We start from the raw sequence: 18,956 nt of genomic DNA on the forward strand, positions 1-18,956 counted from the left end.
CTGCTTTTTCCACAAGTAAAGTCTAACCTACATTTTGCCTTCCTATTCATTGCCCAGGGTAGCTTGCCTTGGAGTAATTTGGGACAATGAAATAGATGCTGAGGCATGACTTTCATAAACTACATTTCATCAAATATTCAATAGTGATTATTTTTATTATTACAGTAAATGCTCAAAATGTCCACCTTGAACTGCTGGATTGATTTTGACCCATTGATTCATGGATTGATGGATGTTCTGAAAAATGACAAGAATGTTGTAGACTAAGGTGAAGACATTTTGAACTTGCAGCAGTTCTTCTGCTTTTTCCACAAGTAAAGTCTAACCTACATTTTGCCTTCCTATTCATTGCCCAGGGTAGCTTGCCTTGGAGTAATTTGGGACAATGAAATAGGTGCTGAGGCACGACTTTCATGGGCGCCTCCGTAGTCAGGTGGGCCGGCAGTGCGTAGCACACGCTTCTTGATTAGACCGGGGTTTGAGCCCATGACCACCGCATATCCTCGGAGCAATATGGCCTTAGTTGCTAATGCTCCTAAAAACCAAATAACGACAACAACAGCGACTTTCATAAACTACATTTCATCAAATATTCAATAGGACAGTGACTCATGCAAAATATGTTCCAAAAAATGACTATACATTGTGCCATTGAACCAACAAATGAAAATGATCTATTACTATTAATGTACAGCGTTCAGCCTAATAAAGAAAGATGTGTGGGCCTATCAAACACTTTTCAATAATGCCAGTTCAGATATTAATAGAAAACTATTGTTGTTGTGTCGATTGTATAGTAATAAAATCGAATGACTAGTTTGCAAAATGAAGTTGTATAAACACATGTTTATACAACTTTTTATTGTTTTGGTGCATGTAACAGACCTTCCACTTTTATTGCACTTATTTTAGGACATCTTGTATTCCTGTGGTGATATATGATTTTACATGAACTTTATATATTTTTTTAACAGGTAGTGGTATTATGAGTTTACTTTCTCTGAACAGTCTCTTCATCCTGATCCATAAATACAACTTGTAAGTAACATTAAACTTTTATTTTTATCTTGACTAATTTAATGTTTCCTTTGTGCTGTTATATGCCTGATGGCCACACCCTTGATCTAGTTTTTTTTTTTTTTTTTTTTTACTATTCTTATTTTCCAGTCAAGTGGCATGTTTTCAAATCTGTGTTCATAACTTTTTTGGGTATCACTGTGTGTGTGTGTGTGTTAAAAAAGGTAGACCAATAATCCAACATCCATGATGCTGTGTAGCTCTAGATTATTAGATATTCTGACTAAAAATGGGCACTAATCTAAAAATACTTATGAGGTCTTTTAAGTAACCCAACATTTTTGGAGTAGCTGAGTGCTGTTTATTTTATATTTTATCTATGTAATAAGAAATAACATTGCTAAAGTAACAGAGACAAAATTAATTATGAAATGGCCTTCATTTGTTTCAATTTTTCTTTTTACTTTTCATACATAGAATACGAACCACGATGGGGTTGTAGTGATTGAGGCACCACTTTGGGCACAAGGGTTAAGGGATTTAAATGGCCTAAGTTCATATTATATATTTAGGCATAATCAAAAGTTTCATACCCCCCCCCTCTCTCTCTCTCTCTCTCTCTCTCTCTCTCTCTATATATATATATATATATATATATATATATATATATATATATATATATATATTTATAATGAGTAATATGGAAAGAATTAATAAATTGCAACCAACGAATTGTAACTAATATGGGCCAACACAATCCAACAACAATGATGCATTACGACCATAATGTGTATATAATATGTTGTTTATAGTAATTAATATTAAAGACAATCATATATACCAAGATAGATTTATAGAAAATGCAAGGGTTGGTAGAAAATGTAAGGTTAGTAGAAAGAAGAAAAATATACAAACTTATTGCTATTTACCTACAATCTAGGTGACTTTGTCTGGGGCCAACCACCCAGACTGACGGCAAAAAACGACAAGAAGTTCTCTGCTAAAGTTATATAAAATAATAATACAGTCTGTCCTTGTATAGCACGATAGTTGTGTTTCTAGAAACCCTCATGCAATGCAAAATCGTGCAATATAAACAACAGGCCCTATGGGAAAAGTGGGGTTAGGTGCCGACCACCCAAGATTGAACACACATTTGGAACCAAAACATTACCAAACACAATAAATAATCGGGTAATTTTAATCGTTATAAAATACGTAATACATAATAAAAATATAATAAAGTATTTTTAGTATTTTTAATACTAAAAAGTATTTTTTACGAATAAAATACGTATTTTATTCGTAAAAAATTTATTATATTAAATAAAATAGTCATAATAAAATACTTACGTATTTTATAATACAGTACGTAAGTATAAATTATAATACGTAAGTCGTAATAAAATGCTTATGTATTTTATTACGACTATTACGTAATAAAATATTGCTAATGCTTTTGCTTCTATCGTAAGCAAACTTGTTTTTTGTTTGATTTTCGATCCAAACAGAAGACAGCCGTTCCATCTCTTCCAATTCTTGTGTCTTAATCTAATGGATTTTAATTACACTTTGAGTTGTTCCCGCTATGAAAGTTGTTTTTATTTTCTCCGCATTCTTTCTAATTCTCGGCGTTGCCTCATTTCGGTCTGTATTGTGTGCAATATCACATGGTCTTTCATTTCGCTCAAAGCGTTTCACAATTTCATATTTTTTCTCTATCGACAGAGGCGGACTGGCCATAAGCCTTACCCGGGAAATCCCGGTGGGCCAAAGGCCGGTGTGATTTTGGCCATAAACCATAGTATGAGGCTACTATAAATTTCCCCGGGTAACAATTTTTGACTCAGTCCGCCTCTGTTTATCGATATTGCTTTTTTTTTTCTCTCTCTCTCTGAATCTGCAGTGTCTTCGCCAGGACGCTTCCTTTTCACACCTTTTAAGTATTTTACTAATTTTTAGGGAATAAAGCGCAATTACAAAACGAGGAGGCACTCTTAAACATAAACAAAGCTGTATAGCAACTGAATAAACAACACCGTAAAGGCCGAAATACTATTAACACCCCACATTTTACTAAAGCACATTTCTGGGGGTTACTACCATAAAACAATAAAAACAGTTTCCAGTTTCGTTTCTGCTAGTGGAATCTGTTATAAACTGGTAGTAAACTCGATCTAATTGCATTTGCGATTATATCGATAGCTGGAATTGTGTTGGTTTTTACGTTATTATGGTGAAATGTGTTTCCCCTTCACTGATATAAAACACATAAATACATTTTCAGAATCTTCTTCATTCCTATCGTGTTGCGTTCGGTTGGGGTGATTTCGCGTTCAACTGCCATTTCTTGTAAACACAAAGGCGAATCGTGCATAAGCGAATTCGGTTCGTGTTATATAAAAGATATCGTTCCCCTATTTATAAATCGTGTATGATCGAATTCGTGTAATGTAAACACGTGTTATACGAGGACCGACTGTAGTAATAAATTTAGAGATTAAATAATTTTAATCTAAACCATAAAAGGTTTAGATTCAAAAAACCTTGTCGTTTTTTGCCTTCAGTCTGGGTGGTTGGCCCCAGACAAAGTCACCTAGATTGTGGATAAATAGCGATAAGTTTTGTATATATTTTAATTTATGTTATCTTCTTTTCCCTTTTTTTGTATATTTTTCTTCTTTTTACTAACCCTACATTATTCCTTGCATTTTCTATAAATCTATCTTGGTATATGTGATTGTCTTCAATATTAATTACTATATACAACATATTACATATATATACAGCAGGCCCCCATTATAACGCGGTTTGCTTTACGCTGATTTGCTATAACGCTGTCCAGATCACTATAACACTATTTTCCAGATTGCATTTTTGGCATATTTAACGAAATTGTTTCATTTGATGGAGTCGATAGCTTGAAAATGAATAGCAAAACAGCATTAAAACGTTTCCCACACCGACTTGAGAAATTTTCCCACGCTCAGTGAAATTTTCTTGCACGCTAATTTAATTGCAGTACAGTGACTTGTTACGTAGTTCTGAGATCAACATTTTAAAAAAAAATGATCAAGTATATTGCTTGTAATATTTGCATTATATACATTTATCCGAAGTCTAGTCATCACTCAGTACAGTATTAGACATTGTGCGTAACGGACAGTTTACTTGAACATTGTATCATAATTAATGCAACCAACACAGTTACATTTGCGAAGAATAAGAATGAAAAAGCAAAAATGTCTGTGCGCAGTATGAAGACTATAAATGTAAGAAAAAAACTGAATTTGAAAATTAAATTAGACGTTTTGAAGTGAATCGATTCTGGTCAAAGACAAGCAGATGTGTGCCATAATTTAGGACTTGCAAGTTTAACTGTAAGAACAATTATTAAAAAAAATAAAGAATTAATTTTAGCAGCGGGAAAGATAGCTGTTCCACTGCAAGCAATTAGGGCTAGGCCAGCTATTAGGATTGAAATGGAAAGACTTTAACTAATTTTATTGAAGATAATATCCAATGCAGAATTCAGTTAAGTTAAATATTATTTAAAAAAAAAAAAAGAGAGAGAGAGAGAGAGAGAGAGAGAGAGAGAGAGAGAGAGAGAGAAAGAGATTAGCCAATATGATGATCTGAAGAAAACTCACCTAAAAAAAAAAAAAAAATGTGGAACCATTTAAAACTAGTAAGAGCTGGTTGAATAGATTTAAAATCCAGGGAGAAGCCGCAAGTGCAGAAGGAGCTGAAACTTTCAAAAAAGAACTTGTTAAAATTATTGAAGAGTGGTATTATGTGTTATACTTGTCAACAAGTTTTTAAACATAGATGAAGCAGGACTTTTGTGGAAACGAATGCCTAAAAGAAGTTTCATATCGAAAGAAGAAAAAAAACATGCCAGGTTTCAAAGCGGCAAAGTATCGGTTGACTTTATTGTTGTGTTGTAACGCTGCGGGAAATTTAAAATTAATACCCCTTTTAGTTGGAAGAGGGCCAAAGTTCAACCCAAAATCGGCACATTTTTCATGATTAAATTCATCAATTAAATTCATGATTTTAATTGGAATTTTAAGTTTCATTTTGATACGTAAGTAGTTACCACATAATTATATGCGTATGTAATGCAGAATATTTTATGTGTACAAATATTTGAATATTAAATATTTTGACCGACATTTGTGCATCTTTTCACTACTGCTTATTATTGATTAGGAAATATCCTATGGCACCGACCGCAACTCACAAATACATATGTTACCTTATGGGAATGCGGCGCTTGCTTAGCGCGGACAGGTAGTTCCAGTGGGAATTTATTTCCCATAGACATAATGTTAAAAACGGGTTACATTTTCAAGAATGAAATTTGACCATAGTAAAAGTTAAATGAAGGTCAAAAAAACATAGCCTTTAAAATTAAGCTATAATAATAAAGAAATTATTGTCATACGAATGTTAAAGAATGTTTATTCTTCATCATCATCAACTAAATACACACTCATTGGTGGTTTGTCACTCATTGTTGGTTTTTTGGAATCACAAGGAGTCTTCTTCTTCGGAAATGCTTCAAGAGTCATTTGTTTTCCAGACAGTCTTCTCTTTTCCTTATAAATTTCACAATAGCATGCATAAGCATTTTTTTAAAATCTTTTTTAAGTCTGTAGCACTTTGAATCTTGTGACTCGAAAATTTCAGTTGCTTTTCCTATGTGTTGAAAAGCTTCGTCAAGCCCCTTGAGAGTGAAGGAATGTATAGGAATTTCAGCTGTTAAATCTTCTTCCTCGGCTTCTTCACTTTTTGCCATTTTGAGGGGCGCCTCAGTAGCCAGGTGGGCAGGAGCAGCCGTGTGTGTAGCACACGCTTCTTGATTAGACCGGGGTTTGAGCCTGTGACCACCAAATACGGGGGGTGTGGAAAGGTCAGGGAATGACCACCACATATCCCCAGAGCAATATGGCCTTAGTTGCTAATGCTCCTAAAAAAAAAAAAAAAAAACACACCATTTTGAAGTCTTCATTTATGAGCTCTCCATTGTTTGAAGCAGATCAGTGAAGTCAGTTGTAGAAACCTCAAGCTGCAGTTGGTTAGCAATATTAACAACCACTTCTGTTTCATTTTGTATGATCTCTGCTGGTTCTTGAAATCAGTCCCTCAAAATTATCGATAAACTGAGGACAGAATTTATTCCAAACACCTTTCATGTTCTCTGCAATTTTGTCCCACGCTAATTTTATTATTTTGATTGCATCTAAAATATGGAATTCTTTAAGAGTTGGACCACCCTCCTTATCTGTTGCATTAATTAGCATATCAAATGTCTCCGGAAGATAATGCACTTTAAATGTAGTATTATTACCACTTCGGTAGTATTACTTCATTTTGGCATGCTGTACAGTATTAATAAGGGGGATAAATTTGAAATAAGGTAAGACAGCGAAAATGAAGAGCAACACAACCACTCTTCTTAATGTTAATGTGGTAACTACTATGTTATGTATGTGATTCAGTGAGATGCTCTCGTCTGCCTGGACAAACGCACGCACAGTAGTACTGTATTTATATAGCTACAAGCATGTTTTGAAATGCTTGTAGCTAATTAGTAAATTAATGTTCATATTTTCGATTTTGTTGATACTTAAAAAAAAAAAGAACTTGTAAAGCAGGAACTGTATATATATATATATATATATATATATATATATATATATTTAAAACTATTATGAAATAATTAAGGAAAGGTAGTAAAAGTAGGGAAAGTTTATCAGATTAATACCATCAAATTATTGATTACACATTACATCAGTCTGTAATCTAATTACTAATATCAATAATTAGCCTCATAATCATTATTTTATTTTTTTATTATTATTTTATTGTTAATTGAATGTTTATTTATAGGGTATAACGCAGCAAACCAACTCAGGCTATCTTGGTCTTTATAGGTTCTTTTGCCTAATGGCTCACTTGGCTCTTATACTTTTATGCTAAAGTCTTATCATACATCTGCTCTTTTGGTCTGAAGACTCACTTTGAATACTTATATTATACATATACACTCTTATAGCAGTAATTATATATATTTTAATGATTAATGGGAGAAGTAAGGAAAAGGAAATTGATTGATTATGGACAAAGGTAACTGATAACCAGAAATGGCCTAATGACCATAATAGTATAATAAGTAAGTAAATAAAAAGTAGAGATAAGAGAAGTAAATAAATAAAAGTTGCAGAGATAATAGAAGTAAGTGAAAGTGTGAAAAAAGAAAGGAAAGAAGGGTACAGTGAAAAATAATTAATACATATGTAAAACTATCATTTTTTTACACTCTGGACTATTAGTTAAACTGCTATAGTATTGTCTATAATATAAATATGTTTTATATATATTTCCATCATTAGCCTTTGTCTGCTCTCAACAGAGGTTTTAGTTTGTGTTAATTTTTGTTTTAGTTGCATTGTTCTTCTAGTTTATAACTATTTTTGGGTGCTCTGTCTTGTTGACCTTAAATTACATGCCAGCAGTCTGTATATATCCTTTCTTATAGCTTTAATTTTACATTATTTCGTATAATTGTTCTCCCCCTCCCCAATACTATATTTTGATGTAATTCTATTTTGCCGTGGCATGTACTTTATGTTAGAAACAACATCATCTTTTCAGGCAATTCTGGTGGTTGATACTTGAAAACGACACCAGGATTATGAATACACAACAACCTATCTTTCTTTGCAAAACTGTACAATGCGGACAATGCAAGATCCCAACCAACACTGGTCCCTCTACTCACCCAACTCTGTTTAATTGAAAAGCACTTTCCATTCAACACTGTTCTTCATTAATGGACTGAATTTAAACCTGGTCTCAGTGGCCCAAAAAAACTCTCCTGTCACAAGCGGCTAAACTTATACTAAGGAATCTCAACCTCTCCTTTCACCCTGACTTTACAGCTTAGACGTCTGTGGGAGCACATACCTTCCACATGTCAGGTAATTCCGGTCTTTATGTATTCATGAACTGCAGCTTTTCTGCATTAGCTATGTGTACTTCTCGAGAATTTAGTGCTAGCCTAGTCATGCCAGTTGTGTGTACTTCATCTTTATTACACATGTGTCGATCATTTTTGTCTTACTATTAATTGTATTATATTCTAAATGTATGTCTTTTTATACTTTACTGTAAGCTTCTATAGCTGTTGCATCAGTTATCCCAGGGCAAGCTTGGCATTCTCATTATACACTGGTGTGCAAAATTTAAGGACCAGTCAGGTTTTCGCCGGTAGGTTCTCATAGGAGTGGTATGCTTTTCCCATGGGAAAAGCATACCAAAGGAACCTCATGAGGTACAGAAATGATGAAGGAAACAACACTGACACAACAACGGAAACAAAACTGTACGGAGAGACTTTATTGAAAAATGGCAACATAGCACTGTCTGCCATGATACAGTTGCGTCACTGCCAAAGATGGAACAAAGGGAAGAGGTGGTCCTCAGTAAGAGATATGGCCACCCCTAATACTGATGTAGGCTTTACACCACCTGTCCATACTTAGAACAACACTGTTGATAAGTTCTTGCAGTAATATCGTCCATTCCTCTGTCAGCGCCATCTTCGGCTGGTGAACATTTTCTGGTAGGTGTGGACGTGCCACTAGTCATTTCCCCAGAGCATCCCATATGTGTCTTATGTGATTTGGCTCAGAGGAATGGGCAGGCCAATCCATATGGACAATGTCCTGATTTTCCAAAAGCATATCAACAGCTGCAATGCGATAGGGTGTGGCGTTATCATCCATAAACACGAACTCGGGGCCAATGGCACATTGGAACAGACACACATGGGTAAGGATTACTCAGTACTGTAATGTGCACCTGTTACAGTACCACCTTCCAGTATCTGGAGTTTTGTAGTACTTCCATCCAAGATAATGCCTCCCCGGATGAGAATACCTCAACTGCCATAATGGTCCCTTTCAGTGATGTTTGTGGGGTGATACCGTGTGCCAACCTCTCACCAGATTAGCTAATGTTCAGAATCGCTGCTGAGACTGAATCTACTCTCATCAGTAAAGAGTACCTTAAGTAAAGATTTTTGGTTGCAACCTTTAGAAATAGTGTTAGTCCTAAAGTTTTGTGCACCAGTGTATTTCTGTACAATATAGATGGCACATCTAGACACGGACACACTGGCCTGTCACTTTATACAGAATACCTCTTGGACAAACCTGCAACCACTGGCCTGTCTGGATCTGTTGCCTCTCTGTATTGCAGGAACATATAACCAAGAGCTAATGAATGGAATTTATTATTTTTTTCCCTACCCTTCTTCTCTTTCTTTTTTCACACTTTTTACTTATCTCTACTACTTTTTATTTACTTATATATGTGTGTGTATATTTGAGGTTAAAGTAATTAAACAAGAGAAAAAGAGCTGGAAGTGTAAAGAATACGCGGTGCCAGAACTAGCATGGAAAGGATAGAAAAAAAGAGAAGTATTAAAGGTAGATGATAGAGAAAGAATGTAAAAAACCTAAATGATACAAAGAATTATAAGAAATTATAGGCTGAATTAGAAAGCCAATTTAGTGCAATAAAGCTACTAAAAATGATTAAAATATCAATCTTTTGTAGCAAGCATCAAATAGAAGGTGGAAAAATAATTTGACGTTATAAAAACCTAAATATAGGGGAAGAAAATTAAGATATTCGAAATAAAATAAAAAAATTAAGGTATTTGAAATGTTTGATGCATGTTACAAAAGATTGATACATAATACCGGTATTTCATCAGGGGACTACACCTGACTGCATTTTTATGCCTACATATAGTTGTGGAAGAAAAATATTAAAAAAGGAAACTAAATAGTGAGCATGCAAAAAAAAAAACTGTTTTTAAAAAGGAGGGTAAAAGCCATAAATTCTACCACAAAAATACAGAGGGTAGTCCCAATGCAGTGTTCGCGACAGATTAAGGTAATTAAATAAACATAATTAAATAAGGTAATAATAAAATTAAGATAAATCGTTGTGTGCAGAAAAAGTTGAATCTGAAGTAATAGTAGAATGATGTATTAGAAATAAATTTCTATGTGAAAATTAGATATGTAAAAAGATAAAGAAAAAGAAACACTAGGGCAATATGTATACTTACTTTCCTTTCCTCTGTGTTATCTTTGCCTCATTTTATTCATTACTTTTCCCCTTCCTTACCGCGCTTTATTTCCTTTCCCTATACCATTTGCCTTTTTCTTTTTACATATCTAATTATCTAATTTTGTCATACAAATTTATTTTGTTTAAGTCTACATCCAGACCCAGAACTTCAACTAGACAATCAAGTAATTCTTATAGTTTCTAGCGTCCACCTCATAAGTGTAATTTTTGATTAAAAAAAACTTACTTTCCTTAGCCATATAAAACACCTTCAGTTAGCATGCCTGAAAAAACTAAATATCTTAAGAATGCTATTTGTGACAACATGGGGAGTCGACCGATTTACACTGCTGGATCTGTACGACACGCTAATACAATCACAGCTGGATTATGGCTCGATAGTGTACAGCTCAATTAAACTTGCCTCTATTAAACTAAATCTGTATTACTAAGAGGAAATTTGAACATAAGACCTCCACAAGTCAAAATTAATAAAGTACTTTCAGAATTAACTTTCTGCCCCCAGCTGGCATATTTGGCAAAAGAAGTGAGAAATTATGCGTGATAGCCAGGATCAGGAGCGGACTGGGGACTCAAAAGAAGGACCCTGGCAATCATATACCGTGTAATGTTCCTACCTGTTATACCTGTGGAGCCAGTGCCTGATTTACCCCTATGGTCATAGTCAGAAACAGGAATAAATTAGAGACAGTACAGAGGACAATACTTCTCATTACCAGAGCATGCTGCACTGTGAGCACACTGGCACTGCAGATGCTGGCTGGCGCTTTCCCACTTTACTTGAAATAGCCAAAAGAGGCTTGTATTACAGACTTAAGAAGGGCATACCCACAAAATTTCTGGGGATAGCCCTTGACACAGCCAATAACATCATGACTAAAAGAAAACAGTAAACCTTCATTAATCCGGACCCCGGTAATCCGCACGTCACTTAATCCGGACAGCTCTAAAAAAATTTAATTTAAAAGTGTAAAAATCAAACAACGATCAGGCTCAAAGGTCATATGTATTGTTATTAAATAAACTGGTCCGAGGTCATTGGGCCGTGATGACTCACACTGCACGAACAACCTGGTTCTCGGCTGCGGTTCAGACAGTTGTTTGTCGTTTGCTCCGCAGTTACACACTTTTGTCGTTTATGCTGTGCAGTTAAACAATGTCTTTAAGTAAGCCTATTGTAGGACAGAAGCATAAGCATAAAACACTTTCTCTTCAAGATAAACTATCAGTGATAGAACAACTAGAAAAGGAGCTTCAGTGTCCAGCATCTGTCTTGAGTATGGCATCGCAAAACAAACCATGTCAGGCATTAAAAAGAAAAAAAGTGAAATTCATAATTCGTAATTTTGTTCTCAAATTTAACGTGGAGAAAGAAAAAAGTAAAGTTAAACGAATGCCTACTGATAAAGCTCTAGATGATGCTGTGTACAAATGGTTTTCCCAACTTTGTTCGTCTGGTTTGGCTGTGCGAGGAATAGAAATTCAAGCAGCGGAGGAGAGACTGGCTAAACAGTTAGTAATTGAACAATTTAAAGCAAGCCCAGGTTGGCTTTTTAGATTTAGATGGCATAACATTTCAAACAAGAAAATGTGTGATGAAATTCTTAGTGCTGATTTTGAAGCTGTTGAGCCTTTCAGGAAACAACTGAATGATTTTATTCAAAAGGACGGTTATCAATTGAACCAGGTGTACAACTTTGGTGAGATGGGACTGTTTTCGAGAGCTCTGCCTGAAAACACACAAGCGTCAAAGACTGAGAAAACCACGCCTGGAAGTAAAATGAGCAAGGAACGTGTTTCAGCATTGCTGTGTGCAAATGCCACTTAGTTATAATTTTAAAAGGTCTGAATCTCTGTGCCATGCTGTGCATCCCAAATATAAAGTCTGTCTAATGTCATGACTTTCCTAAATAGGTTGGGGGACAATGTTATCACCCGATGGAACATTGCGCTACTCCTGGCCTTTGTGTTAAATCTGAATGTGATCTCATTCTTGAGGTTCTCAAATGTAAAGTCTGCCAGGTTCTTATGGTGTATGTCTTCAATCAGCTTGTTGTTATTAGCCAGATTTGGGATTTTTTACACAAGAATTGATGGGTTGTTGAGCCTGGGGTTGGGTTACTGGCCACCGCTGCCCTAAGCTCAGCTCAGTTGCCAAGACAGTACTGTCTAGGTAATTCTTAGTGGTGGTTTCCAATAGGACTCTTTCATTTCGGATTGGTCTAAGGGATTTAACTTTAACAGCTTCTAAATGTTTCCTCAGGGTGGTCTGGACTAATTATTTAATCTCCGCACTAGTTTTAAATTTTGAGTTGTGTTGCTCTCAGCAAAAGAAAATGCTGAGTCTTTTGTTGCTGGGACTTTTGTAGTTCCAAGTTCTTCTTTTGGGGGATTGGTGCCTAGGACGACATTGGCAGAGCTTTGGCCATTGCCCACAACACTGGCATTCGATCATACAGGCAAACTGTCTGTACAACTAGTTGCATTCTGATCTTCAGTTGGGGTGGTCTTGGTGAAAGTATCCACCACCTTCTCCAGAATAGATGGTTTCTGCCTCATTTACTGCCTTCAGCTTTTCATTCTCTATGAGAAGTGAGATGATGATAGTTTCTAGACCTCTTGCATGTAGTTCCCTGCCGACCTTGTAAACCGGTTGTTGTCATGATTGACAAAGGCAACCAGGTTTTTGTGGAGTATGGTCACAACTTGGTGTAGAGAGGTTGCATCCGTATCTCACCATTAAGTAAAAATCCACAGAATTCCAGCTATCGGTATTATTGCAAATGCAATAAGATCGAGTGTGTTACCCATTTATAATTAAACTGCACTAACAGAAAGCCCAATAAACTGAGAACTGCAAATTGTTTTTATTTTTTTTATGGTAGTTTTTTTTTTTTTTTTTTTGTTTTAGTTAGTTGTTGGCGCATCGGCTTCTATGGCCATAATGCACCTCCCAAGATCTTTGCAATACTCTGATCCAAGCCCGAGGCGGGATTCGAACCCGCAACCTTTGGGTTGCCAGGCAGGCACTTTACCTACCCGGCTAGCCTGGTCGGCTTTTATGGTAGTGACCTCCAGAAATGTGCTCCTCCGCTCGCACTATCCCGCCTAATGAAATTTCTGTTCAAACAGAAAATCTTGTGAATACAGTGAGTGATAAGTTTGTTGTTGTTATTTGTTTTTTAGGAGCATTAACAACTAAGGCCATATTGCTCCGGGGATATGCGGTGGTCATTCCCTGACCTTTCCGCATCCTCCGTATTTGGTGGGCACAGGCTCGAACCCTGATCTAATCGAGAAGCATGTGCAATGCACTGCTGCTCCTGGCTACGGAGGCGCCTGATAAGTTTGATAAAAGTGTCTCAGACCAGTACAATTACAGCAAATGGGAACTATAGCTGTCACACATTTGAGGGTTGACATTTTTTAAGCTTCATAAACTTGTATGTATTGCTGCATAGGTCGCTACATTCAGCTTGGTACTGAGTTTTTACGTTCACTTGGTGTTACTCGCAGACAAAATTGCACATGAGCCAATGCGAAAATCGTGTTACAGTCGCATTGTTCCCTAATATATCAGTCACGTTATAGCAGAACTAACTGGAAGAAAATAATTACAAAGCTTTTACAAACTTCACACAAAAGATATTTGAAATTAGAAGAAACAGTCAGAGACAAGCCTTACAGCCTTCCCCACTCAATAATCCATAGCCAAAGTGCCCATGTCTGCCATCATGCCCAGATGATAATATTTTAACCTGACAGGGTAGCTGTATTCAGCACCCTGACAGATTCCTGAACTCACTAAACCAGATTGACCTGATACTTCCCCTAGAAGCACACTGCCCTGTGTAGGGACCTGGGAGGGAGATGCGCTGGCAGCCAGGGAAGCAACTTAGCTGAATAACATTAGTAAGCTGTTGCAAGGGGATAATGCAATGCAGAATGAAAGAATGGAGACTGAAATGAGTGAAGGTATGAGAGTGGAAGAACTGCATGAATGTGCTGGGCACTGAATGATAGAGTGAAATAGAAATTGTGGTAAAAGGTAAATGTTAGTTTTGGTGAAAGAGAGTGACCCAGTAAGGGAGAAAGAGATGCGTATTAACGGTAAATGGGAGTGAGTGAAGGAATGAATGTAATTGGCTATATGAATACACTGTTAATAATAACCTTTTTAGACACTAACACAATTTGTGCTAACAACACCAACACGTACACTGCACTTCCCCCTGGCCTTCAAGATCCGGGCAATTTATACCGTCTGTCCCTCTGTCCGGGCAATTTATACCATCTTCTTGAGGACTATCTCCGAGAGTGTTATGTGCTCATTTGTACTCCTTTCATGAAGTGTGATTACAGAGGATGCCCACAGGGTTCAGTTCTGGGGCCGACTCTCTGGAATTGGGTTCTCGATGAATTTTTCCAAATGCAAGGTGTGAAAGGCACAACCAGCATAGCTTATGCTGATGATTTAGTTATCTTGGTGAGTGGGGAATCCCGCCGGATGCTTGAGGAGCGTACAACTGCTTCTTTGAACCAATTGATGAATTGGTCAACTCAGCATAAGCTGGAGGTCTCTGCAGAGAAATCTGTTGCAGTTCTTCTGAGGGGACGCCTCAGCGGGACTCGCCCTCCTTTGTGTCGTTCTGGTGATCTCTCGCTTAGAGTGGTCAAGAAAACTAGGTACCTGGGTGTTGTCCTGGGAGAGCGACTTTCTATGGTAGCACGTGCTGCCATAGACCGACTTTCTATGTCAGGGACAAGGTGAAACGATTATATGCCAAACTCCAGTGAGTGATGCGTGTTGATTGGGGTATAAAGGGGGGTGCCCTCCACCTCCTTTATGATAACATCTTTACCCCGATTTTGACTTACGCTGCTGGGGCTTGATGAGGGTATGTAGAACACTCTCATGTTCGCAGAATCTTGTCTTCGGCACAGAGGTTTGCTCTCCTAGGTATAACCCGGGGATGCAGAACTGTGTCCACAGGTGCTTTGTGCGTCCTTGCGGGGAAGATGCCTGCAGAGTTGGTTGTGGCACAGTTTGCATTACAATATGCCCTTAAGCGGGGGATTACCAGAGTGATTTTTGGTGTTAGGTCGTGCCCGGTGGGGCAGTTGGCTGTCTCCCCTGGTATAACAGCGGAGCGGGAGCGAATCAATGATCAGTCGAGTACCATATGGCAATTCCAATGGACAAACTCTGAGAAAGGTCGTCATTTATACACCTTTATGTCCTCGGTCCATACTGTGAGTAGGGAGCGACGTTCCTGGCTCCAGTTTGGGTTTGCGGCTGCTGCTGTCCTTACGGGGCATGGCCTGAGGTCAAGACTTTCGTTTGGGGTTGACCCTTACAGAGTTCTGTGAGAGTGGAGAGACAGACTGGCCTTCACATCTTGCTGTATTGTCCTTTGTATGAGGATTTGAGAGCGAGGTTGGACTTTGGGACGCTGGCTCTCACTGAAGTAAATTTAGGTATTATTTTTGAAAATTGTGAACTTTTTTGTTCTTTCTTAATATTTGCAAAACAGGCTTATGGTTGCTGCCGGGAAATGCCCGGGTGGTAGTAGAGACCTACCTCCTCGTGGTGGGGACGGCGACTTGTGGTGTGTGGTGTGATTGCCCATTCCCACCACAAGGCTGAATGATCAAATAATCTAGATTTTGTTTTGATTTTACCATTTGGTCTTTAATATTTAGTTTTAATATTCAGGTTGAGATTAATATATTAAATGAGAATCGGTTGCATTTGGATGAAAATCCGGGTGGCAATCGAGATGGAAGCTCACTCAAATTATAAAAAAATGGCCTTCAAGATATGTAGCTGGGGTTGTACTCCAGCTGAAAAATAATAGTACATTGTAGTGCCTGAGGACAGCAGTACAGAAAGAAAGAAAAAGCTGAATAAATGAGATGAATGCTAGAAGGATGAATGAGTGAGTGTGAAAAAAAACAAACCATATACCGATAAACCTAAGTATTTACTAACCCCCTAGTTTTTATTTTCCTCCTAATCTAACTTATTTAACTTAATTTTTAGGCATTTAGTATATTAAGTTACATTATACACTGTTGCATCCCCCCAGTGTGAGAAAGATAATAAATCCATAAAAAAAAATAACAAAATAATGTAAAATATAAGAAAAAACTATAAAATCAGAATGAGAGCACAACCTAAATTATTGAGTGAAAAAAGTGCCTGTTCCCCCCCCCCCCGTCCATCCAAGTAGACATCATGCCCTGGCTACTTAGCCAGCGTGGTATGAGATGCAAACATTGGTCAGCATGGCTTGTTCCCTGGCCAGTGTGGGATAGAGTACCAAAGCAGGTGCTCTGTATAATCCTTCACTCCTACCACCTGGATTGGTTGCTCTCACCCCCCAACCTGGGTGGTCCCCTCCTCACCTGGTGGGTAACCTCGCTGCTATCTGTTAACTCCAACCCCCAAGACAGGATGGGCATCCAGTCCTGGGGGTTCCCCCTGCTGTCCCCTCCCATTTCCTATCTCCTCACTACTACCTTCTAATTTTCACTTTTTTATTATTATTATTATTACTGGGTTCTCCCTGCCTTGGCTACCACAAGGTTCTTACTGCCTTGCCCTGCCTGCCTCCTCATGGCACTGGACCTTAAACTAGATGTTTTTGTATGAAAACACAGGTCTCTAGGCTAAGAGGTCGGGTGAACAACACAACCAGCACAACCCACAGTAACACTACATGAACGCTCACTAACTACATAAATCTAGCCTTTACAGAGTTTTGTATTCATCACATTGCTTGGCACGGAATTGGGGGAACCCCCCTGGAGCTGCATTTCAAATAACACTATGTTCCAAACAATTCCAGAACTAGGGGTCATAATTCAAATTATAGGTCTTGAAGTTTAAATTAGATTGTAGGAAGGTTTCTTTTAGCCAACAAAGTCGTTGATAGCTGGAACAAGTTGCCCTCGCAAGTAGTTGAGGCTGGCAATTTGAATAAATTCAGAAGCCTACTGGATACTTACCTGTCTGGAGGAGGGAAGCATATAATTTTTATCTACTTGGTTGGGTTTTTTTTTTTTTTTTTCCAGTCTAGCCAAAGCCTGTGGCTTCCTTGTACTATATGGCAAATACTATTGCTATTACTATGTGAGGTGAAGATAAATATGAAAACAATTAAAAATTCAGGGTCAAATTTGAGCTTCCCTGTGTGTGTGTGTGTGTGTGTGTGTGTGTGTGTGTGTGTGTGTGTGTGTGTGTGTGTGTGTGTGTGTGTGTGTGTGTGTGTGTGTGTGTGTCCACTCAAACTACTCATGATATTCTTAAGATATTTATAAATTATCAATACCGTTACGTAAATGTTTCTCCACGTTTTGAAATTGTCATTTTATATTTTTCAGGGAATATCCAGACTTTTATAAAAAATTCTATTCACTATTTGAACCTAATATCTTCTGCACAAAATATCAAGGTCGATTCTTCTATCTCTCAGACTTATTTCTTACTTCATCGTAAGTATATATGAAATTTTTTACTATTATTATTATTATTACTTAATATTGTGCTCATGACAATGATTTCCCTCTTATTGAAGTGAAGTGTTACACTACAAACATTTTAGAAAAAAAAAACAACAGTATTCCCTTTATATAATAAGGTTTTCTGCTTATCTGTACTCAAGTCTAGATTCTCTTTGACTCTATTTTACATTAAAGAATTAATAAATTTAAGTGACTATGTTCTAATTTGATATCCTCTAGATTAGTAAACAAGCACAAAATAAGTACATGACACCAGTTTCAGTTTGTAAAAAAAAATGTACATGTACTTCATTTTTAAATTTAGCTTAAATATTACAATAAATAAATAAACAAGGTAAACAAAAACAAAATCAGTAAGCCTTTTGGTTTTATATAGTTTAAATCCAAATTTTAAGAACGTTCTTTAACATCCTAGTAGCAACATGCACATCCAATGCAAAAATATGCAGTTTCTCCTAAAGTTCTTTAACAGTTTAAAAAAAAAAAAAAAGTTAATACCATCAGTAGCAATCTTTTTGAACGTAAGTTAGGCTAGCCTAATCTAATTCTCCTTTTTAACTGACATGTTAGCTAAAAAGGAGAATGTTTACTCTAGTTTACGTGTACTCCCTTTTGGTTTAATCATTGGTGTAGACAATGAATGAAGGCGCAGTTGCCAGGTATCATCGAATTACAGAAACATCTTGCATCTTCTGAAGTTAGAAATAAACATTTTTGTGGAACATAATATCCATAAAGCATGCTATGCATAAACTCCAAATTTAAAACATATTAAGAATTGCAGAACACAAGGTTAAATTATAACATTTCATTTATCTTATGTAACCACTGCCACTAATGATTACAGAAAGCACCACATATAAAATGATATCCTAATAATAGTCCTCCTTAAGACATCTCTCTTTAACAGCTGTTTATGTTCAAATGCATTCCTTCTCGCCTGGTAACCATACTCTCATATTCTGTCATGTGTCCCAACAACAAATATAGCCTGAAGTACTAATGACCTTACACAGATAGTTTGTTTACCTACTAGGATACTTGTTCCTAGTAGGTAAAAGGAATTTTAACCAAGAAAAGATTGCAAATTAGGAAGTCTCTGTCAATAAATATCAAAGCAGAATATTCCCTGTAGTAGGTGATAACTTCCCTGTATGGGAAGCATAGAGAGAAGTTAATAGAAGCTACTTGGCTTTTCACACCAACTAAGAAATGCTGTTCAAGGCCTAAATGGAAGTGAG

General features: G+C 36.9%; 1 protein-coding gene across 4 annotated transcripts in view; it reads left to right on the plus strand.

Annotated features, from left to right (window-relative positions):
• LOC150076519 (nucleolar complex protein 4 homolog B-like) overlaps positions 1 to 18,956 on the plus strand; it is a 249,639-nt gene that overhangs the window by 153,239 nt on the left and 77,444 nt on the right. For all 4 annotated transcript variants that reach the window (XM_090387058.1, XM_090387056.1, XM_090387057.1 and 1 more), the window contains 2 exons: positions 975 to 1,038; positions 17,575 to 17,685. In XM_090387058.1, the coding sequence (XP_090243184.1) occupies positions 975 to 1,038; positions 17,575 to 17,685 (175 nt within the window). The remainder of the gene's footprint in view (positions 1 to 974; positions 1,039 to 17,574; positions 17,686 to 18,956) is intronic.

Source organism: Mastigoproctus giganteus, chromosome 13, assembly GCF_048544385.1.
Source record: "Mastigoproctus giganteus isolate SK-2022 chromosome 13, ASM4854438v1, whole genome shotgun sequence".
Taxonomy (NCBI): Eukaryota; Metazoa; Arthropoda; class Arachnida; order Uropygi; family Thelyphonidae; genus Mastigoproctus; species Mastigoproctus giganteus.